This window comes from Mustelus asterias, chromosome 1 (assembly GCF_964213995.1).
Source record: "Mustelus asterias chromosome 1, sMusAst1.hap1.1, whole genome shotgun sequence".
In the NCBI taxonomy this organism is placed as follows: Eukaryota; Metazoa; Chordata; class Chondrichthyes; order Carcharhiniformes; family Triakidae; genus Mustelus; species Mustelus asterias.
The window spans coordinates 51255303-51279604 of NC_135801.1; the positions used below are offsets into that span (position 1 = coordinate 51255303).

At 43.9% G+C, this 24302-nt stretch overlaps 1 protein-coding gene across 5 annotated transcripts in view; it reads right to left on the reverse strand.

The window, feature by feature from the left end:
- otud4 (OTU deubiquitinase 4) overlaps positions 1-24302 on the reverse strand; it is a 111334-nt gene that overhangs the window by 60759 nt on the left and 26273 nt on the right. For all 5 annotated transcript variants that reach the window (XM_078212098.1, XM_078212097.1, XM_078212099.1 and 2 more), the window contains exons 4-7: positions 20406-20452; positions 18222-18294; positions 14225-14306; positions 11990-12140 (exon numbers count right to left, since the gene is read on the reverse strand). In XM_078212098.1, the coding sequence (XP_078068224.1) occupies positions 11990-12140; positions 14225-14306; positions 18222-18294; positions 20406-20452 (353 nt within the window). The remainder of the gene's footprint in view (positions 1-11989; positions 12141-14224; positions 14307-18221; positions 18295-20405; positions 20453-24302) is intronic.

The window sequence follows — 24302 nt, forward strand, 5'->3', positions numbered from 1 at the left end:
CTTAAGCTTAAACCTTTATAGTTTCAAAATAAATGAAACCCTGTAAGCAAATATTTTAGCACAATGCTTAAATGTTCACTGTTCCCACATTCCGCGAGGTTATGGTCTCCCAGTGTGAAGATTAATGTAAAACATTGGATATGTTAACATCTCCTCCACTAGGACAAATAATCAAATTAATTTTGAAATTAACATTAAATTCCAAAACAATAATTGGATTAAAACTCTTGCAGGTAACCAAGACAGCTAAAAAAAAAACAAGAATCTAATTAACTTCCTAGTTACCACCTACCATGGGTCAGGATGTTCTTGCCCATTAACAGCATCCGCAGGTGACAGTTCCTAATTAGCTGTCACGGATACTGGTCTTTTCTAACTAAAGCTCACAGGTTAACAAGTCGAAATAATGATCACTATGGTAACCATTCTGAGAGAAGAAATGTGGTTTAAATTTTTTTCCAGTACAGGATACCAAACCTAAGGGAATGAACAGTAAATAACTAGTAATCAAATCTAGCTGTGTCTGAGACATTTTTTTTAAAAGATGTGCAAGGTATTTTTATAAATCAGCTTTGAAATCTCCTGCTTAGATTCCTATTGGTAATCCATAAAATGCAAAAAGGGGCAAGCATGCTTTGTTATCAGTTCAGAGTGATTTATTGAAAAGATAATTGGATTTTAATGATATCAGCAACATGTTTAATACCCTGTCTTTGATCAACTATGCTTCTGTTTTATTCAGTCTCTGCCATGTTTTTACTAAACAAGACAGGCAGCGCAGAGGATGACTGGGAACGCTTCAGGGATGCTGTCCATTCATCTCCACTGAAGATGCTCAGGCCCTCTACTCGCAAACAGCATGGCTGGTTCGATGAGAACGATGAGGAGATACAGGCTCTACTTGTTGAAAAGCACCGTCTTCATCGTGCCTGTCAGAACGACCCATCATCAGCTGCCAAGAAAAATGCCTTTACCAGTGCTCGCAGGACAGTCCAGAATAAACTACGTAAAGTATAGGATGCCTGGCTGAGCGCCAAGGCAGATGAAATACAGGGATACGCTGACATAAACGACTTGAAATGGTTCCATGAAGCCCTCAACACTCTCTACAGACCTCAATCTCTCGGGAGTTTCCCCCTCCTGAGTACAGATGGTACAACTCTCATTACAGAGAGGGCTCAGATCCTGCAGAGATGGGCTGAACACTTTGAAGCTGTCCTCAACCGACCGTCATCTATTAACGATGAGGCAATAGACAGGATTCCCCAGGTCGATATCAACAGCGCCATGGATGACCCAACGGTAGTAGCCGAAGTCACGAAAGCTGTTAGCCAGCTATCTAGTGGCAAAGCCCCAGGGGCAGACGCCATACCCGCAGAGATTTACAAAGCTGCTGGTCCTGTACTTATCGAGAAGCTCACCGAGTTGTTCCAGTCCTTTTGGAAGCAAGGATCCATTCCTCAGGAACTTAAAGATGCTTCCATCGTACACCTCTACAAGAGGAAGGGCAATCAGCAAGTATGCGACAACCATCGAGGAATCTCGCTGCTCTCCATCGCAGGGAAAACCCTCGCAAGAGTCCTGCTAAATCGCCTGGTCACTCATCTGGAGCTGGGCCTGCTTCCAGAGTCAGTGTGGCTTCCGCAAAGGTCGCGGGACTATTGACATGATTTTTGCCGCGCACCAACTTCAGGAGAAGTGTCAGGAGCAGAATTGCGAGCTCTACACAATCTTTGTTGATCTCGCAAAAGCCTTCAACACTGTCAGCCGACAAGGCCTGTGGAGGATTCTGTCAAAGTTTGGCTGCCCCCCCCCCAGATTCATTCAGATGGTACGTCAGTTCCATGATGGCCAGAGTACTTGGCGGCGGAGAATCCTCTGAGGCATTCCCAGTCACCAATGGTGTCAAACAGGGCCGTGTGCTCGCACCCACACTGTTCAGCATGATGTTTATTGCCATGCTGAATGATGCCTTCCAGGACAGTGTTGCTGGAATCAGCCTTAAGTACAGAGTGGATGGGAAGCTCTTCAACCTGAGGAGACTTCAAGCTATCACCAAAGTGAAGGAGACTGTTCGGAGAGACTTCCTCTTTGCCGATGACTGCGCCCTGGATACTGGCTCAGATGTGGAGATGCCGGCGTTGGACTGGGGTAAACACAGTAAGAAGTTTAACAACACCAGGTTAAAGTCCAACAGGTTTATTTGGTAGCAAAAGCCACACAAGCTTTCGGAGCTGCAAGCCCCTTCTTCAGGTGAGTGGGAATTCTGTTCACAAACAGAGCTTATAAAGACACAGACTTAATTTACATGAATAATGGTTGGAATGCGAATACTTACAACTAATCAAGTCTTTAAGAAACAAAACAATGTGAGTGGAGAGAGCATCAAGACAGGCTAAAAAGATGTGTATTGTCTCCAGACAAGACAGCCAGTGAAACTCAGTGGGGGTTACTTCCACAGTCACTGGCTGTCTTGTCTGGAGACAATACACATCTTTTTAGCCTGTCTTGATGCTCTCTCCACTCACATTGTTTTGTTTCTTAAAGACTTGATGATGCAATCCTCCTGTCATTTTCCTGCTCAACTTTGGAGTCTAGAACCTTCACAAGCTTTGTATTATCTGCAAATTTAATCATTATACAAAACTGGATACAAAACTGGCTCGGTCAAAGAAGACAGAGGGTAGCAGTGGAAGGGTGCGTTTCTGAATGAAGGGCTGTGACAAGTGGTGTTCCTCAGGGATCAGTGCTGGGACCTTTGCTGTTTGTAATATATATATAAATGATTTGGAGGAAAATGTAACTTCCTAGTATCCTACCATTCATTGAGTACTTGTCATATTACTCCTTCCAAAGTGTATCACTACACATTTTTCAGGGTTAAATTCCATCTGCCACTTATTTGCCCATTTGACCATTCCGTCTAGATCTTCATGTAGCCCAAGGCACTCCGCCTCACTGTTAACCACCCGGCCAATCTTTGTCTCATCCACAAATTTACTATTCCTACCCCCCCACAGTCATCTATGTTAATTATATAAATGACAAATAATAGGGGGCCCAACACAGATCCCTGTGCAATGCTACTGGCTTCCAACCACTAAAGCAGCTTTCTGACATCACCCTCTGACTCTTACAACTAAGCCAATTTTGAATCTATTTTATCAAATTACCCTGCATCCCATGTGCATTTACCATCTTTACAAGTCTCCCAAGTGTGACCTCGTCAAAAGGCTTTTCTGAAATCCATTCAAACTACATTGACTGTACTTCCCTCATCTACACCTCCTTAAAAAGTTCAATCAAATTTTTTAGGCATGACCTCCCTCTGACAAAGCCATGCTGACTATCCCTGATCAAGCTTTGCCTCTCCAAGTAGAGATTTGATTTGATTTCGTATTGTCACATGTATTAACATACAGTGAAAAGTATTGTTTCTGGCACGCTATACAGACAAAACATACCGTTCATAGAGAAGGAAACGAGAGAGAGTGCAGAATGTGCTATTACAGTCATAGCTAGAGAATGATCAACTTAATACAAGGTAAGTCCATTCAAAAGTCTGACAGCAGCAGGGAAGGAGCTGTTCTTGAGTCGGTTGGTACGTGACCTCAGACTTTTGTATCTTTTTCCCAAAGGAAGAAGGTGGAAGAGAGAATGTCCGCGGTGCATGGGGTCCTTAATTATGCTGGCTGCTTTGCCAAGGCAGCGGGAAGTATAGACAGAGCCAATGGATGGGAGGCTGGTTTGCGTGATGGATTGGGCTACATTCACAACCTTTTGTAGTTCCTTGGGCAGAGCAGGAGCCATACCAAGCTGTGATACAACCAGAAAGAATGCTTTCTATGGTGCATCTACAAAAGTTGGTGAGAGTCGTAGCTGGCTTGCCAAATTTCCTTAGTCTTCTGAGAAAGTTGGTGGGCTTTCTTAACTATAGTGTCGGCATGGGGGGGACCAGGACAGGTTGTTGATGATCTGGACACCTAAAAACTTGAAGCTCACGACCCTTTCTACTTCGTCCCCATTGATGTAGACAGGGGCATGTTCTCCTTTACGCTTCCTGAAGTCGATGACGATCTCCTTCGTTTTGTTGACATTGATAGATAGATTACTGTTGCCGCACCAGTTCACCAGATTCTCTATCTCATTCCTGTACTCTGTCTCGTCATTGTTTAAGATCCAATCCACTGTGGTGGTGTCGTCAGCAAACTTGAAAATTGGATTGGAGGGGAATTTGGGCACATAGTCATAGGTGTACAAGGAGTATAGTAGGGGGCTGGGAACATAGCCTTGTGGAGCACTGGTGTTGAGGATGATCGTAGAGGTGTTGTTGTTGCCTATCCTTACTGATTGAGAGTTAGGACATTCAGGATCCAGTTGCAGAGGGAGGTGCCGAGGTCCAGGCCACACAGTTTGGAGATGAGTTTCGTGGGAATAATAGTGTTGAAGGCTGAGCCGTAGTCAATAAATAGGAGTCTGACACAGGTGTCTTTGTTATCTAAGTGCTCCAGAGTTGAGTGCAGGGCCAAGGAAATGGCGTCTGCTGTGGACCTGTTGTGGCGGTAGGCAAACTGTAGTGGATTCAGGTAGTCTGGGAGGCTGGAATTAATTCGTGCCATGACTAACCTTTCGAAGCACTTCATAATGATGGATGTCAGAGCCACCAGCCAATAGTCATCAAGGCACGCTGCTTGGTTTTTCTTAGATACCGGGATGATGGTCGTCTTCTTGAAGCAGATAGGGACCTCAGATTGTTGTAAAGAGAGGTTGAAGATGTTTGTGAATACCCCCGCCAGCTGATCCGCGCAGGATCTGAGTGCACATCTGGGTACCCCATCCGGGCCAGTTGCTTTCCGTGGGTTGACCTCATGTGGGTTGATAGATGCTCTCCTTCAGAAGTTTCTCCAATAGTTTCCCTACCACTAACGTGAGACTCACTGGTCTGTAGTTCCCTGGTTTATCTCTGCAACCCTTCTTAAATAGCAGGACTACATTAGCTGTTCTCCAAGCGTCAGACACTCACCCCGTTGACAGAGAGGAATCGAAAATTTGGGTCAGAGGAGGCATTTTGAATGGCTCAGAGGAGCCATTCTCATTGTATCCTGAATATCTCTGGTCATCCATGGTTCTCTGAGCTGGTTATTCCTACCCATCACCCAAGAAGGAACATGCTGGGCTTGCACCCTCCCCATTTCCTTTTTGAATGCCTCAAATTGGGGCATTCAAAAGGAGATTGTATCCTAGTTATCCTTTTCCCATTGATATACTTACAGAATGTCTTGGGATTTTCCCTACTTTTACCAGCCGGAGCTTTCTCATATCCCCTCTTTGCTTTCCTAATTGCTTTCTTAAGCTCCACCCTGCACATTCTATACCTCACCAATACCTCCACTGATTTGCTCCCCTTGTATTTTTTAAAAGCCTTTCTTTTCCTTCTCATTGTATCCTGAATATCTCTGGTCATCCATGGTTCTCTGAGCTGGTTATTCCTACCCATCACCCAAGAAGGAACATGCTGGGCTTGCACCCTCCCCATTTCCTTTTTGAATGCCTCCCATTGCTCTTCTGTTAGTAGCTGTTCCCAGTCTACCATGACCAGTTCTTTTCTTATTTTACTAAAATCTGCTCTCCCCCAGTCCAAATTTGTTTTTTGCAACTTGTCTATTAATAACAAGCTTAAATTGTACCCCTGTGATCGCTATTACTAAGGTGCTCCTCCAGTATTACCTCAACCACCTGTCCAGCTTCATTCCCCAGAATTAGGTCCAGCACAGCTCCTTCCCTGTCGGACCTTCTACATATCGATCCAATAGGTTCTGCTGTACACATTTCAAGAAATCCACTCCATCCAAGCCCTTAACACTATGCATAATCCCAATTAATGTTGGGAAAGTTGAAATCACCTAATAACCCTAATGTTATTGTTTTTACACACCTCCACAAATTGAGCATATTTTTGCTCCTCAATATCCCTCTTATTATCTGGGGGTCTATAATAAACACCTAACAATGTAGCTGCTCCTTTTATATTCCTAAATTCTCCCACAAAGCTTCATTTTCTGCCCCCTCCAAGATATCATCTCTCCTTACTGCATTAACTGACTCCTTAATTAATAATGCAATGCCTCCTCCTCTTTTACTCCCTCCTCTGTCTCGCCTGAAGATTCTATATCCCAGAATGTTGAGTTGTCAATCGTGTCCTTCCTTCAACCATGTCTCTGTGATGGCTGCTATATCACACTTTCACGTGTCAATCATCGCCCTCAACTCATCCACTTTACCTGCAATACTCCTGACGTTAAAGTAGAGGCCATCCAGCCTGGCCTTACTCCCTTGAAACCTAACACAGCTGCACTCCCTTTGACTTGTTTATTTTACTATATGATTCTGAGCCCTTATGCTGCTAAAACAGTCTGTGTCCCCTTCCCCTGCCAAATTAGTTTAAACTCCTCCCTACAGCACCAGTAAAATGTCCCACAAGGATGTTGACCCCATTCTGGTTCAGATGTAGACTGTCCTGCTTGTACAGGTCTCCAGAAATGGTCCCAGTGATCCAGGAATCTAAAGCCTTTCCTCTGGCATCAACTCTTAAGCTACACATTCATCTGCACTATCCTCCTATTTCTGTGCTCGCTAGCATGTGGTACTGGGAGTAATCCCGAGATTACAACCAAGAGGTCTTGCCTTTTAGTCTACTGCCTAACTCCCTGAATTCTTGATGCAAGACCTCATGGCTCTATCTATCTATGTCATTGGTACCAAAATTTCCCTGACCTCTTCCTTATCACCTTCCTTCTTCAGAATGCCCTGTAGCCGTTCAGTGACATCCTTGAACCCAAGCACCAGGGAGGCAACATACCACACTGGAGTCACGTTGATGGCCACAGCAGCCCCTATCTGTACCCGACTATAGAATCTCCTATTACTATTTCCCTGCCTCTCTTACCCCCTCCTATACAGACAGGCTGTTTATGGTGCCAGACGCTTGGCTCTTGTCTGCACTCTCTGGAGGTACCATGCCCTCATCAGATTCCAAAATGGAAAACCAATTTGCGAGCAAAACCCGAGGGAACTCCTGACTACCTGCCTACATCTCTTGGACTGCCTAGTGGTCACCCATTCCCTTCCTTCCTCAAGTCCCTTCAGCTGAGGTGTGACCACCTCCCTAAATCCACAATGCCCTCAGCATTGCAGATGCTCCACAGTGTCCCCAGCCACCATTCCAGCTCTGAAACTCGAACTTCCAGGATTTGCAGCTGGGCACACTTCCTGCACACATGCTGGCCCCGCTTTCTTTTCAGAATGAGCCTTTCCAGAGAACTGTATCAAAGACCTTACTGAAATCTAAGTACACCATATCCACTTCCTTATACCAATCAAGCTCATTTGTCACACCCTCAAAGAAAATAATTAAGGTAGTTCAGCAAGACCTCTTCTTGAAGCCATATTGGTTACTGTTTATGATTTTATTTCTGTCCAGAGACTGCATGAACTTATCTATTAATAATGTTTCCATGATCTTATCCAAAATTGATCTCAAATTCACTGGTCTGAAGCTTCCTGGATTATTTTTGTGACCTGTTGAAAAACAGTTTCCTTGCCCAGTCACACAAACCTCTGCAGCAGTGATTTCTAAGATTTGTACCAGTGGTCCTTCTATTTCCTTCCTTTTTTCCTTACAACCACTGAATAAATTTTATCCAGCTCGAGATCTATTCACCTAGGGTGTGTAAAGCTGGTCATCATTCAAATAGTGTCACAGCTTACCTCACTTATTGTTTCTAATTAGTTACCCATCTCCTCCATGGTTAAAAACTGGGACAAAAGCCTTACTTAGCACTTTTGCACACATTCAGAAGCCAAAGCTTATGAAATTTCATTTAAAACAGAGACCATTTGTAAAACCTCTCTCAGGAGGCTAAGGAAATTCGATGTGTGTGCTAAGACTCTCACCAATTTGTACAGATGCACCATTGAAAGCATTCTTTCTGGTTGTATCACAGCTTGGTATGACTCCTATTTTGATTTGATTTGCTATTGTCACATGTATTAACATACAGTGAAAATATTGTTTCTTTCACGCTATACAGACAAAACATACCATTCATAGAGAAGGAAACGAGAGAGTTCAGAATGTACTATTACAGTCATAGCTCGGGTGTAGAGAAAGATCAATTTAATGCAAGATAAGTCCATTCAAAAGTCTGACAGCAGCAGGGAAGAAGCTGTTCTTGAGTCGGTTGGTACGTGACCTCAGACTTTTGTATCTTTTTCCCCGAAGGAAGAAGGTGGAAGAGAGAATGTCCGGGGTGCGTGGGGTCCTTAATTATGCTGGCTGCTTTGCCGAGGCAACGGGAAGTATAGACAGAGTCAATGGATGGGAGGCTGCTTTGCGTGATGGATTGGGCTACATTCACAACCTTTTGTAGTTCCTTGCAGTCTTGGGCAGAGCAGGAACCATACCAAGCTGTGATACAACCAGAAAGAATGCGTTCTATGGTGCATCTGTAAAAGTTGGTGAGAGTCGTAGCTGACATGCCAAATTTCCTTAGTCTTCTGAGAAAGTAGAGGCGTTGGTGGGCTTTCTTAACTATAGTATCAGCATGAGGGGACCAGGACAGGTTGTTGGTGATCTGGACACCTAAAAACTTGAAACTCTCGACCCTTTCTACTTTGTCCCTGTTGATGTGGACAGGTGCATATTCTCCTTTACGCTTCCTGAAGTCGATGACAACCTCCTTCGTTTTGTTGACATTGAGGGAGAGATTATTGTTGCTGCACTAGTTCACCAGATTCTCTTTCTTATTCCTGTACTCTGTCTAGTCATTGTTTGAGATCCGACCCACTATGGTGGTGTCGTCAGCAAACTTGAAAATCGAACTGGAGGGGAATTTGGCCACAGTCATAGGTGTATAGGGAGTATGGTAGGAGGCTGAGAACACAGCCTTGTGGGGCACCGGTGTTGAGGATGATCGTGGAGGAGGTGTTGTTGCCTATCCTTACTGATTGTGGTCTGTGAGTTAGGAAGTTCAGGATCCAGTCACAGAGGGAGGTGCCGGGGCCCAGGTCATGGAGTTTAGAGATGAGTTTCATGGGAATAATAGTGCTGAAGGCTGAGCTGTGGTCAATAAATAGGAGTCTGACATAGGTGCCCTTGTTATTTAGGTGTTCCAGGGCTGAGTGCAGGGCCAAGGAAATGGCATCTGCTGTGGATCTGTTGCGGCGGTAGGCAAACTGTAGTCCAGGGGGCTGGAATTGATTCGTGCCATGACTAACCTTTCGAAGCACTTCATAATGATGGAGCTACTAGCCGATAGTCATTAAGGCACGCTGCTTGGTTTTTCTTAGGTATCGGGATGATGGTCATCTTCTTGAAGCAGATAGGGACCTCAGATTGTCAGATTGCTCTGACCAAGAATACAAGAAACTACAGGGTTGTGAACTCCATCACGCAATCCAGCTTCCCATCCAAATGACTCCACCTACACTTCCCGCTGCGTTGGAAAAGCAGCCAAGATAAGCAAGGATCCAACGCACCCTAGGCATATTCTCTTCTACCTTCTTCCATTGGGAAAAAGATACAAAAGTCTGAGATCATGTCCCAACCGACTCAAGAACAGCTTTTTCCCTGCTGCTATCAGACTTTTGACTGGATTTACGATATATTAAACTGATCTTTCTCTACACCCTAGCTGTGACTATAACACTATATTCTGCACCCTCTCCTTTCCTTCTCTTCTATGCACTCTATATACGGTAACATTTATCTGTACAGTGCGCAAGAAACAATACTTTTCACTGTATCCAAATACATGTTTCAATAATAAATCAAAACTATTCGTGGTGACCTGCAAGGATCAGTGGTAGGCTTTTTGCCTTTCCAAGGAGATTATATGGCTTCAGACAAGTGGAGAGGAGATTGCATCACAACTATTTAAAATGGGTTGGATGATCTAGTGGTCTTTCCCACAGTGAAAAACTAGACAAACAAGGTTTACCCTACTAATCCCCCGGACTAGTAGGGGCAATTTAGCATGGCCAATCCACTTAACTTGCACATCTTTGGACTGTGGGAGGAAACCAGAGCACCCGGAGGAAGCCCATGTATACGCGGGGAGAACATACAAACTCCACACAGTGACCCAAGCCGGGAGTCAAACCCGAGTCTCTGGCGCTGTGGGGCTAATGGCATTTGCTACCAAATAAACCTGTTGGACTTTAACCTGGTGTTGTTAAAACTCTTGCTGTGGGGCAGCAGTGCTAACTGTGAGGCCATCGTGCCGCCCCTTGATATCTGTACTTCACTCCAGAAACACAGGCAATAGCGCAAGAGGTGATACGTGCTGGCAGTCTAAGCATAAGAACATAAGAACTAGGAGCAGGAGTAGGCCATCTGACCCCTCGAGGCTGCTCCACCATTCAATAAGATCATGGCTGATCTTTTCGTGGACTCAGCTCCACTTACCCGCCCGCTCACCATAACCCTTAATTCCTTTACTGCTCAAACATTTATCTATCCTTGCCTTAAAAATATTCAATGAGGTAGCCTCAACTGCTTCACTGGGCAGGGAATTCCACAGATTCACAACCCTTTGTGTGAAGAAGTTCCTCTTCAACTCAGTCCTAAATCTGCTTCCCCTTATTTTGAGGCTTTGCCCCCTAGTGGAAACAACTTCCCTGCTTCTATCTTATATGTTTCTATAAGATCTCCCCTCATTCTTCTGAATTCCAATGAGTATAGCCCCAGTCTACTCAGTCTCTCCTCATAAGCCAACCCTCTCAACCTAGTGAATCTCCTCTGCACCCCCTCCAGTGCCAGTATATCCTTTCTCAAGTGAGACGACCAAAACTGTACACAGTACTCCAGGTGTGGCCTCACCAGCACCTTATACAGCTGCAACATAATCTCGCTGTTTTTAAACTCCATCCCTCTAGCAATGAAGGACAAAATTCCATTTGCCTTCTTAATTACCTGCTGCACCTGCAAACCAACTCCTTGAGATTCATAGAATCATAGAATCCCTACAGTGCAGAAAGAGGCCATTTGGCCCATCGAGTCTGCACCGACCACAATCCCACCCAGGCCCAACCCCCATATCCCTACATATTTACCCACTAATCCCTCTAACCTACGCATTTCAGGACACTAAGGGGCAATTTTAGCATGGCCAATCAGCCTAACCCGCATATCTTTGGACTGTGGGAGGAAACCGGAGCACCCGGAGGAAACCCACGTAGACACGAGGAGAATGTGCAAACTCCACACAGACAGTGACCCAAGCCGGGAATCGAACCCAGGTCCCTGGAGCTGTGAAGCAGCAGTGCTAACCACTGTGCTACCGTGCCGTAGGACAAGGACAAGGACACCCAGGTCCCTCTGCACAGCAGCATGCTGCAATTTTTCACCATTTAAATAATAGTCCATTTTGCTGTTATTCCTACCAAAATGGATGACCTCACATTTACCAACATTGTACTCCGTCTGCCAGTCCCTCGCCCACTCACTTAGATTATCTATACCCCTTTGCAGACTTTCAGCGTCCTCTGCACACTTTGCTCTTCCACCCATCTTAGTGTCATCTGCGAATTTTGACACACTACACTTGGTCCCCAACTCCAAATCATCTATGTAAATCGTAAACGCATGTGTATGCGTACACATGTATGTGCATGAATGAGACCAAGCAGTGTGTGAGAGTGCGAGCGAGGACAGAGAGAAAAGGAGACAGATCACCATCAGCTATTTCCTACCATCTAGGTTCAATGTTTTCACTGGAGCCAACAAGTGCCTTTAAGAGTATTGGTTTTTATTCAAGAATGCTGCAGATGCAGGCCATGATACTGATTTTTCTCTAATAACAAGATTTGGTAAAATTTTCAGTTATTGCCTATTTGACGGTGTCCCTATTTTTCACTGCCTCCTGAATCTTTTCCTTGCTTAAAAATTCTGGATCTGTCTGTAAAACCTTTATTCAATTTGACTGCTTACCCAAACATTACTATTTCTGTCTCAGAATCGGAATCTTCGCTAGCATTGAGGTGTTCCTCGTTTACTTCGCTGTTTGCATCCAGCACTGCAGGCATTACTGCAGAAACATCAACCTTGAATACATTCTGGTAAAGCATTTCATACAGAATGGCTGCAAAATAAAACAAGGGTTAAGTTTACATTTTTATGTACCGTGGCCCTGAAAATTCATGGCCTGAGATCCCAGTGATTTTTCTACAATTACACCCTCCAGTGATGACTCTGCCAGGGTTAGTAGGATCAATAAGGAGGTGATTAATTTTTATGGGTAAGTAAGCAGAGCTCTAGAATCCCACCCATACTTAGTAGCCATAAAATTCAGCACCTGATCAGCAAAGGGGTGAAGCTTGGGGGGTTTGCAGTCCTCGTCTCCTTCCAAATAAGTCTCCTTTAGATCCTCAGGATATTTGAAAAGCATTTTTCAATATACTTCAGAGGATCCAGGACACTTTTCTAGAAACATGTCGCTTAGGAAGTGGATTAGCACCACCGTGTACCTGTCCAACAATGCAGATCCATTCCACCTTGGAGTGAAATGATAGTACACATTTGCATAATTAGGTCATCAATGTAACTTCCGATAAATGGCATTTGCGAATAAAATCCAATATATTGATACGAAAACCAGTGTTCCTGTTTCCTCTTTAAGAATATGTTGTTGGCAATTTAAAAATGAAAAATTTATTTTACCTGGACACTTGCCAACTTTCCCTGTTGCAAATGTTTGTAATGTTTAATATTTTGAAAAAATGTGGGATTGAATAACAATGCTACCTAGAATGGAATATAACCAAGAAAATCATAAATGCTTCATCCACAATCTGTGCTCAATGATTTGATCTCAACATGGATGGAATGCCGAGTGATCCACGCTGAGTCAGAGGTGGAGAAAGAGGAAAAGAGAATATGTGAGGGATAACCAAAAATTTCTGCTTCAGACTGTTATCTGAAGAATGCTGTTCGGAAACAAAGGGTGGAATTCTCCCCAAAAAAATTCCAGTTGCCGAATTCTCGCAAAAACTGAAGTAAAGCTCGCTGCTTTTTTCAGTGGGATTTTCAAAATGAAAAGTGCCCTAGCATGAATCAGAGGCTGGGGCAGGGCCTATTCCCACTGGAGAGGCCGGCAGCATAGCGTTGAGCAGGCCACTGCGCATGCGTTGATCCGTCAGCTCCAAGATCGACGCATGCGCAGTAGCCCCATATTGCCAGCCTCCCGGTCGCTGGTCAGCCCCTCGTCCCCATAATGTTACCCCTCCAATCCTCCCAACCCCCGATCGCTGGCCTTCCGGACATCTCCGGACCAGCCCCCTCCCCCCCACTCCCCTCCCTCAGTCCCAATCTCCCTCCCCCACAGCAGCCCTGAAACACCCCCCAACCCACAGCCTGACACCCCACCCCATCCTAATGGCCAGCCCCGATCATTGTCCTCCCTCCCTCTGCCTACGATCCCAAATAGACTGGCAGTGGGACCCCCTCCCCCACTGATAGCCCCCAGAGGACCTGCCCCCATTAGGCCCCACCCCCTTGGCATTGCCCGATACCGGGTGGGCAGTGTCAAGGTGCCCCTTGGGCAGTGCCAGGGGACCAGGCTGGCAGTGCCCAAGGGAACCCCCCAGGCTGGCAGCGCCCGGGGAAACCCCCCTCCTTCACCACCGACCTCTTGGGGGGCCTCCACAGCCCTCCTTCACTTCAGTGGGGTTGGACCACCAGCTCCCCACTAGTGGGAGGAGGAGATGGCAGGCCTGGAGACTTCAGTCCCGGGCCCGCTAACAAGATGCAAATTCTCATTTCATTATTTTAATCAGCTCCGCGCCAATTTCTGGCGCGGAGCTAATGACACCAGAAATCCAATGGCTGGGACGTCCAGCGGGAAACCCGCTACACAGCCTTGCTGATGTCTCTCGGCCTGCTGCGCTGGGCTGGGAGATTCACCCCCAAAGCCTGATAAGAACAGGATCAAAGTTGTTTACATTGTCTTTCTTTCTGGCAATCATTTTCAGGTCTCACCCATTAAGTATGATCAGTCAGCTGAGGTACCAGAAGGGTCTGCTGCCCATGAAATTGTACCCATCAAAAGACCACCCATCAGAAAGAGAAAAAAAATCAAGGAATGGACTCCACTCTGTTTCCCAGTTTTGAATAGTTAGTTTCAAATTGTAGACAACAAAACTTGCAAATTAAAATCAGAGTACTTACATTGGCAAAGGGCTGCAGCATCCACAAATGTCCTCGGGTAGACACTGTCATAATGATTTCCATTTGAAAAGCACAATAAGATCTAAATGCAAGTCACAAAATAAATTTTTCAATTAGCCTTATTATCATCATTGGACATCAGTTGGTTGCTAATTTATATCCAAATCTCCGAGACAGGGTGGGAATTCCACCTTCGGTATAGAATAAAATGGCTGCTGGGCTATCAAGATTGGTGGGGATGAGTTCTCCTCGACTCTGAGTGGTAGGGCAAAAATCCTATGGTTGGTTACAAAATACAAAACATGCAGTCTTTACGTTTGTAAAACTAAAATGAGAATAGTTAAGTTTAAGGCTATTCTGACAGTTCAGAACACAACCCCAAAATCAATGACACAGAATTGTTATGGTGTAGAAAGTGGCCATTTGGCCTGTCATGTGTGCACTGGCTCTCTGAATGAGCATTATGACTTGGAGTCATTCTCTTATCCTTTCCCCGCACCCCTGCTCATTGTTTCAATTCAAATAATCATATGCCATCTTGAATGCCTCAATTAAACCTGCCTGGTCGCCGCACTACCAGAAGGACGTGGAGGCGTAGAGAGAGTGCAGAGAAGGTTTACCAGGATGTTGCCTGGTATGGAGGGTCTTAGCTATGAGGAGAGATTGGGTAAACTGGGGTTGTTCTCCCTGAAAAGACGGAGAATGAGGGGAGATCTAATAGAGATGTACAAGATTATGAAGGGGATGGATAGGGTGAACGATGGGAAGCTTTTTCCCAGATCAGAAGTGACAATCACGAGGGGTCACAGGCTCAAGGTGAGAGGGGCGAAGTATAACTCAGATATTAGAGGGATGTTTTTTACAGAGGGTGGTGGGGGCCTGGAATGTGCTGCCAAGTAGGGTGGTGGAGGCAGGCACGCTGACATCGTTTAAGACTTACCTGGATAGTCACATGAGCAGCCTGGGAATGGAGGGATACAAACAATTGGTCTAGTTGGACCAAGGAGCGGCACAGGCTTGGAGGGCTGAAGGGCCTGTTTCCTGAGCTGTACTGTTCTTTGTTCTTTGTTCATCACATTTCCAGGTAGTGTATTCCAGACCTGAACCACTTGCTGTGTGAAAATTTCTCACATCACATTTGTTTCTTTTACAAATCATTTTAAATCTGTGCCCTCCGATTTTACGAATGGGAACAGTTTCTCCCTATCTACTCTATCCGGCCCCTCATGATTTTGAACATCTCTATCAAATTTCCTCTTGACCTTCTTCTCTCCAAGGAGAAAAGTACTAACCCTTCCAACCTAGCTTCATAACTGAAGTTTCTCATTCCTGGAACCATTTTTGTAAACCTCTTTTGCACTCTTTTCAATGCATTTGCATCCTTCCCATAGTGTGACACTGCCCTGAACTATACACAATACTCCAGCTGAGGTCTAATTAGTGTCCTGTACAAGCTCAGTACAACCTCCTTATTCTTGTACTCTATGTCCCTACTAATAATAACGCCTAGGATAGAAATCATAGAAACCCTACAGTGCAGAAGGAGGCCATTCGGCCCATCGAGTCTGCACCGACCACAATCCCACCCAGGCCCTACCCCTACCCCCACATATTTACCCGCTGATCTACGTATCTCAGGACTCTAAGGGGCAATTTTTAACCTGGCCAATCAACCTAACCCGCACATCTTTGGACTGTGGGAGGAAACCGGAGCACCCGGAGGAAATCCACACAGACACAAGGAGAATGTGCAAACTCCACACAGACAGTGACTGTAGGTTTTATTAACTGCTCTCTCCACCTGTCCTGCCACCTTTAATGACTTATGCACATATAAACCCAAGTCCTCTGCTCCTGACAGATACTATTTCAGGAATTATTTTTATTTGAATTCTAATTTCCTGCCACAATCAAAATCTGTCATTCCTTCCAGGCCTGTTTCAGTGATGTACTGATTCTCTTGAACAGCAACAGATCAATTCTCAGGCCAGACTCAAATTGTGAGCACCACTTCCACTGAACAGACCCTCCCCTAACTCTTCACCCCACCTTCTGTTCCTTTTCCACTGAAGTAAATGCAGTTACTTAAGGCTGACAACATTAGTATAGTGTTATGTTGTTGCTCTCTAGGCATTGTCAAGAGACTTCAGGTAGGAACAAAAGGTTCCTGATAAACAGAAACTTGGCACAGGGGTTTGCAGCCCTAGGCTGTCTTGGAGCAGCAGCCCAATCCTTACATGCTTACTACATGGCTTTCAGACATATTCTGCCCAAGAGGGATTCCACTCTCCGGGGTGATCACTCACTCTCAGTTCCCATTAGTCCCTCAAACTAGGTGACCCTCTTTTGCTGTGCTGCCTTAAAGAGACAGACACCACAATCATTATGTATAGACACTAACAAAACAGGCCTAAAATGACTTTTTTAGGAGATGCATATTGTTTAAATTAAAACAAAAATCTGTGACAGGTTTATAACTTTCACAGATATTTGGGGGTGAAGGAGGGAGTTCTCTTAAAGTACTTGCTAGTCAACCATTCATAGACTTCCTTTTAAATTGGCAGAGTTCAGAACCAAGTTCAAAAGCATTCTGATATGGAATCTAACAAATGTCAAAATATTTAGGTCATCACCTCAAGCAATTTACAAAGTTATTCCACCAACAACAATAATTTGCATTTAAGTATCCCTTTTTAACATAGCAAAATGTTCCAAAGTATTTGCAGAAGCGTTATCAAACAAAATGTGACACAGAATCACACAGGAGATTTTAGGACAGATGACCAAAAGCTTGGTTTTAAAGAGCATCTTGAACAGAGGAGACCAAGGCAGAGAGAGATTTGTGGAAGGAATTCCAGCAAGATAAATCTGTCAACAGTGGTGCATGAAATCTGGAATGCACAAGAGACCAGAATTTGAAGTGCGTAAAGATCTTGGAGGTGGGTGGGTTGGGCATTACCAAGATACACACTTTGGAGGGATTTGAAAACCGGGATGGAAATGTTTAAATTAAGGCCTTGTCCATCTAGGAGCCAATCTAGATCAGCAATCACACGGGGATTGGTGCTCAAGATGGTGCAAGTTAGGATATGGGTGCAAAAATTTGGATGAGTGCATGTTTTTGGGAGGGTGGACGATTGGAGGTCAGCTGGAACAGCATAGGAATAATTCAGTTGAGAGATAACAAAGGCATGGATGAAGGTTTCAGCAGCTAATGAGCTGATGCAAAGATGGAGACTGGTGGTGTTATGGAGGTGGTTTGAAGACATGGGGTGGAAGCTCAGCTTAAAGGTCAAATAGGTTATGATACAGCAGTACTTGAGTTCAATGACAAAGGTACAGCTTTCATGGGTTATTTTGATGAACTCAACAGTTATCACTGTAACTTCCGGTGCTCCTATTACAGGAAAAGACTTTAGAATTCACCTGTGATGTTCTATCTCAGATTTGTACATGGTAAATATTTAGAAAGAATTAACTTGTATTTGTATGGTACCTCTCACAAACTCAGCAAATTCCAAAGAACTTTACAGCAAATTAAGTAGCTCTGAAGCATAGTCACTATTGTACTGTAGGAAATGTGTCAGTCATTTTGCACAGCAAACTCCTACGAACATCAATGAGTTAGTGACCAGATAATCTGTTTTAGCGATTTTAGTTGAGGGATGAATATTAGCCAGGACACTGGGAAGAATTCCTACTCGTCACAGAATTGAGGGGGCAGGTAAGACCTCATCTGAAGGACAAAAACTCTGAATTATCACCCAACATTATATGCTCATGTCTCTGGAGTTGATTAAATAAAGATAGAAGAAGACCATTACTTCAGAGGCACTGGGTGGGATTTTAAGACCTCACTCAACCAGAGACCAGAAAATCCCACCTGAGGTCAACGGACCTTCCCATTGTCCGCCCCTTGCCCGCACCAATTCCCGTGGCAGGCGCGGTGTTAGAATTCCAAACTGTATCAAATTCTGTCAGGTCTTCTGTAGCTTACCGTGTCAGGGAATCCATTTTCAGTTACACGAGCAGGAGGTCTGTTTGGTTCCTGGTAAATTATAAAATCGCGTCTGTGAAATTAAAAATAGATCAAAAAATATCTTGAAGCATCCATGACAAATTTAATCATGTCTGCTTTAATGTGCAGACCAAGAGAAAACTGCCACCACAGCTAAATTCTTTCAAGCACAATATAATAACCATACAGAGCAGATAATCCTAGGTGTGGTTCCAAAACTGAGCCAAGTTAGGTAATCTCAGCTGGGCTATCTGGCAGACCACTTCAACTAACATCATATTGTCTAGTCTAAAATTTAATAGCAGAACTCTGAGTCACGATTGCTCTCAGTTTACTTCTGGTCAAACATCTACACATCCATCATTATCTGGTGAGATCAGGCTCAGCCAATGCATTGCCCATATTTGCCAAAATTCACACATCGAAAATGGGCACTGAAAGAAGTATTGGATTGCTCTATGCAACTCAGAAGATCAATCATTGGGATATGAAAAAAATAACTGTGGTTTTTTACTATTTTATTTGGACATTCCTATTCAATAGTTATATAATTATTGGAGATGGGGAAATAAGGTGGCTTGGTTAGGCGGGGTAATAGAAGATGAAAGATATCGTGATGAAACCTCCAAGAACACCTCCACCAAGAGTTGGCAACCCAGTTCTGATCTGCACAGTATAAAGCCATGCTACAACTTAATGCCTGCTTTGGGCAACAGATTGCAAGGCCAGGGTGCTCCTCCCCGTTTCCAAATAGATTCGGAGTGGACCAAGAAGAAAAATGATAGAAAATTCAGGTGGGAACGCTTACTGTTACAACACCACCCCGACTTGGATTTACACCTGCTACTCCCCAACTCCTCATAAAAATTTTGCAGAATATTCCATCCCTATGTGCCACAAATGATCACACTTCTCTCTTATGCCCTCACCTCCCTTTAACACTACTTCCTGGGCTGTCATATTATGGGTTACAGTGGGCCCTGGCAGCAATTTTTTTTGAGTTTTCCCAATGAATGGATACGTCTGCTCAAGACATGATAAGCCACTTGCAATAATCTAAGACAAACATTTGAAATTTTTTCAAATGTAATTAGATGCCACGACAGCAGTTAATGTAGCAAACAGATGAATTAAGATTAACCAAATGCTCTGATCACATCTTTGACAGATTTTGAACAATAATTAGCAAACAATGATCACACTCCTTAAATTTGCACGATGCAAGGCAGAGGTTTTAAATCCTCGTTTCTTGATGATTTTTCACCATGCCCATTGTGTATTGTGGGGAAATCATGTTTGCAAGAAATACCTGCTATAAATGGTGGGCACTGTAAGGTAAAAGGTAAAGTTGCAATAGTCCCAGATGATCACAGGCTGCTCTCCCCTTTGAGGGAGAGAACTGACTGGTGGTGATTTAACCCGAGGATCACCACACCTCAAGCAAGGGGCAAATTCGAGAAGGAAAGGCCTTCATGAATAACCTCAGCAGGTACAGTAACTGAATCTGTGCTGTTGACGTTGCTCTGCATCACAAACCAACCGCCTAGCCAACTGAGCTAACTGACCCCAAATAGGGAAAGGCATAGTCGTATTGTCACTGGACTAGTAATCCCAGGGTAATACTTGGGGGACCCGGTTCGAATCCCACCATGGCAGATGATGAAATTTAAATTTAAACAAAAAATCTAGAATTGTCGTAGAAACCCATCAGGTTCACTACCTGATTCGGGATTCACATCCACTGTTAAATGTCCTCTGAAATGGCCTAGCCATCAGCTCAAGGACAATTAGATGGCCCAGCCAGCAATACCCACATAATTTAAAAAATGAAAAAAAAAAATCAGTGACTCAGTAAATAATTGTGTCCCAAGACCTTTCAGGTGTTCAGCAGCATAGTCCAGGCCGATACTTGACCTTGCTGAGGAAGTGCTTCATTGTCAGAGATGCTGCCTTTTGAATGACAGGTGAAATCAAGGCCCTGTTCAGTTATTAATTGGTTGCAACATATCTGAAATGCCCTTCCGGCATGAAAGGCACTATAAAATGCAACTTCTTTCTTTTGGTACATTTCCAAATCAGTACGAAACAAATAGGAAGTAAAAATGCCCAACTCTACAAGGTACAAAATAGCTTCAGTAAAATAAATATCCAAGGTGGTCTTACTTGTACATGAGTGAAAGAGCACTGATTTCCACTTGTCCAACCCATTCCTGCGTTAGAAAACAAAGGCAATTTAGAATCTGCTCAAAAATTAATAAAGGTTAAATGTTTTAAATACTATTAGAAATTTAGTTCCAGCATATCAAGGAGTGCACTACTATACCACAAAGTGGAAACATCAATTTTTCAGATCCCTAACTGGCACATCAAACATGAATACTGAACAGCAAAACTTTCGAAGGAGAGAAGTTTTGAGGGGAGGGATGTCATCACACATGGAAAGTAATTAAAGACATCCATGCATCTTTTACAGACCGAATAGTTAGAAACCCAACATTCACTTACCTATCCTTGGAGAACAATACATATTGCAGGAAAACCAGAGTTAAGTAAATCCATTTTACAAAAGTATTTCATTATCTGGAAAATTACATAATAATGCCAAGAACTTGTCACAATTCAAAGTGCAAACTTGCATTTTCCCTTTTGGTTTATATTTTAAAGCATAGATTTTCTTATCCGTTATTTTAACACCAACATTACAGAATTTGGCTTTTGTCAGTGTTGAAGCAACACCAAATTGTAAAAACAGAGCTTAAGAAAATTTATCTATACAGATATCAAAACGCATAACTTCAGTGTTGTAACTGTGGCAATAATTATTCAGAAATTAAACAATAAGTGTTATGATTGAGGAATATCAGAGACCAGTCTTTCAGAAAAGAAGAGTTAGTCATCAGTGTTGCAAAGAACATATCCAGGAAGGACACAAGGAAATATGATCCAGCCTTGGGTGGAGATTAACATAAACACCAACACAAAAGGAGTTAATGCAGATGGTCCATCTGAATGAGGTATATAAAATGTAGATAATAGAACAAACTAAAGCTAACCGAAATGATTTATATATCTGATATAGCATTAGTTGTACACATGATAAACTTCCCTTTACTCTGCCCCAAACTGCGTTAGTGTAACAATTCTATCTCCTACATTCGGTTACATTCAAGCAGTCCATGGTCCAGATGCAGCAAGTCCTGGACAATATCTGGGCTTGGCTTATGAGTGGCAAGTAATATTCGCACCACATATGTGCCAGGCAATGACCATCTCGAACAAGAGAGATTCTAATCATTGCCCTTAACTGGACTAGCCATGTGAATACTATGGCTACAAGAGTAAGTCTGAGGCTAGGAATCCTGTGGCAAGTAACTCACCTCCTGACTTCCCAAAGCCTCTTCATAATCTACAAGGCATAAGTCAGGAATGTGGTGAAATTTTGCCTGGACGAGTGCAGCTCCAACAACACTCAAGTAGCTTGAGAACATCAAGGACAAAGCAGCCCACTTGACTGGCACTGCATCCACAAACATTCACTCCCTCAGCAGAAGCCATGTGTACCATCTACAAGATGCACTGCAGGAACTCAACAAGGCTCCTTAGATAGCCCCTTCCAAAACCATGACCACTACCATATAGAAGGATAAGACCAGCAGATACATTGGAACACCATCACCTGTAAACTCCCCTCTAAGCCACACACTATCCTGGCTTGGAAATATATCACTGTTCCTTCACTGTCACTGGGTCACAATCCTGAAACTCCCTCCATTACAGCAGTGTGAGCGAACCTACACCAAAATTAATTGTAGCAGTTCAAGAATGCAGCTCTCACCACTTTCACAAGGGCAATTAGAGATGGGCACTAAATGTTGGCCTAGCCAGCGACGCCCATGCCCCTTGAATAATTTTTTTTAAAATCAAGGGCCGAGATTCTCCCAAAAAAATTCTAAGTGCCGAATTCACGTAAAAACAGGAGTAACACCCGCTGGTTTTTTTAGCAGGATTTTCAAAATGAATCTCCCACACTCTGTTCATCAGAGTGCCTCAGGGAGATTCACGCTGAATCTGTGGGTGGTGCCTACTCCCGCTGCAGAGGCTGGCAGCATAGCGCTGAGCAGGCCACTGTGCATGCGCCGATCTGTCATTGCGGAGATCGTGCATGCGCAGTAGTCCCGCACTGCCGGTCTCCCAATCGCTGGCCAGCACAACCACCCCCATCGCTGGTTTGTCAAACCCCCCACCCCCCAGTATTAGCCTCCTGCACGTCTCCGGGCTAGCCCCGACACCTCCCCACCTTGATCTCCCCGACCTAGCAGTCCTGATCTCCTGACCCCCACCCAGGGCAGTCACTTTGCCTCTTGGGTAGTGCCAGGGAGCCAGGCTGGCAAATGCCCAGGGGGCACCCCTCTTACCTCTGACCTGCCAGGGGGCCTCCATGGCCTCCCTTCACTCCAACGGGGTCGGGCTGCCAGCTCCCCGCTAGTGAAAGTCCGAGCATCAAAGACGCACGGTGGCATTGGCATCCAGCGAGGAACCTGCTAAACGGCCTCCGCTGATGTCTCCCGGCCTGTTGCGCTGCTAGAGAATTTTCTATCAACTAATCACAAATTCCAACATTCTAGTTCATATTGGGAACTGACTACACAAATTTATCATGCTGTAATTACATTCTCCTACCAGAGGAACAGTGCAGTGCCACCACTGGGGGGTGGGGGTGCACTTACTTCATGACATATTTTACAGAAACCATTTCTATAATAAATATAAATGTAAAAATTCGTAATGGAAATAAAAAAGGGCAGAATATTCAGCACAAAAACTCTGCTTGTCCTGAACATGGATTTGATTTTGTGTGCATGCAATGTCACATAAAATCAACTCAAATAATCTCATATAGTAATTCAGAGGATATATTGATTCTCACCTGTTTTCTTATGTCTTTGTGCTACTATTCTCATTTGCTTCCCTCCTTTTATTCTTGTATTTACCATTCTCTCTTCTGTTTGACTCTCCTCCCCCCCGTATCACTTAAGCTTCATCCCACTCTTCACTTCCATCACATCCACTACACTTGCATCTTCCCATGGCCCCTTTCCACTACCTATAAATAGCCTACCTCAATCTCTGCATTTTCACTTACATGTTATGAATCCATACGCTCTCTCTAATTGCCAGCTTGTGAAAGACAAGAGACACACTTGTCTTCTACAAATTTCTTTTCACCCTTCCCTTCCTATCTGTTTTCTTCAAAGATGCTTTGTTTGCCAACAAGAATCAATTTCAAAACAAATAAATTGAAATGAAAAAAGAAATTGACTGGCCATCCTTCCATGTGTCTCTCCAAATTCTTCCCCATCCTCTCTCAAATTCACAACCCTGTTTGCATTCAAATAATTTTCAGAAGTTCTTTATTATATATTTTGGATTTTTATTCTAGATATTCTACTTTGGCACTGCATCAACAATGCAAGGCATTCAAGCTGCTATTAGATTATTACTTGAATAGAAACAATGTGCAGGGATATGGAGAAAAGGCAGGGGAATACCACTAAGTCATGATGTTTGTTTGGAGAGCTGGTGCAGATACGATGGGTCAAATGACCTATTTCTGTGATGTCATAATTTTGTGATTCTGTGAAATGGACCTCACATGCCTTATGACCCAGAATGTATCTTTAGCTGCTTAATATCTACATAAACAACACCAAGATCCAAGAACTGAATAGAGCCTATGACACTCCATTCCAGCTCATGACTTTTCCTTTTCTTCAGTAGGCAAATTGAATATTCACCATCAAACTGGGACTTGAGCTATAATCAAACAAAAATGGTCAGACGTTTATGCATGATTTCTACTCAGAATGAGTGACAAAGACTGTGAAATTATAAACACAAGTGAGTTCATAACTGCTTTAGTCAATTATCTATGATCGTTTACACAGGTTCAAAAGCCCATCTGCCTAAAGCATTCCTGTCCACAAAACTGGCTGCACCCCAGGTTGGAACAGTGAGTTTCTGCCAACTACACTCACAGGGAGGTTCATCACGTTGCTCCCA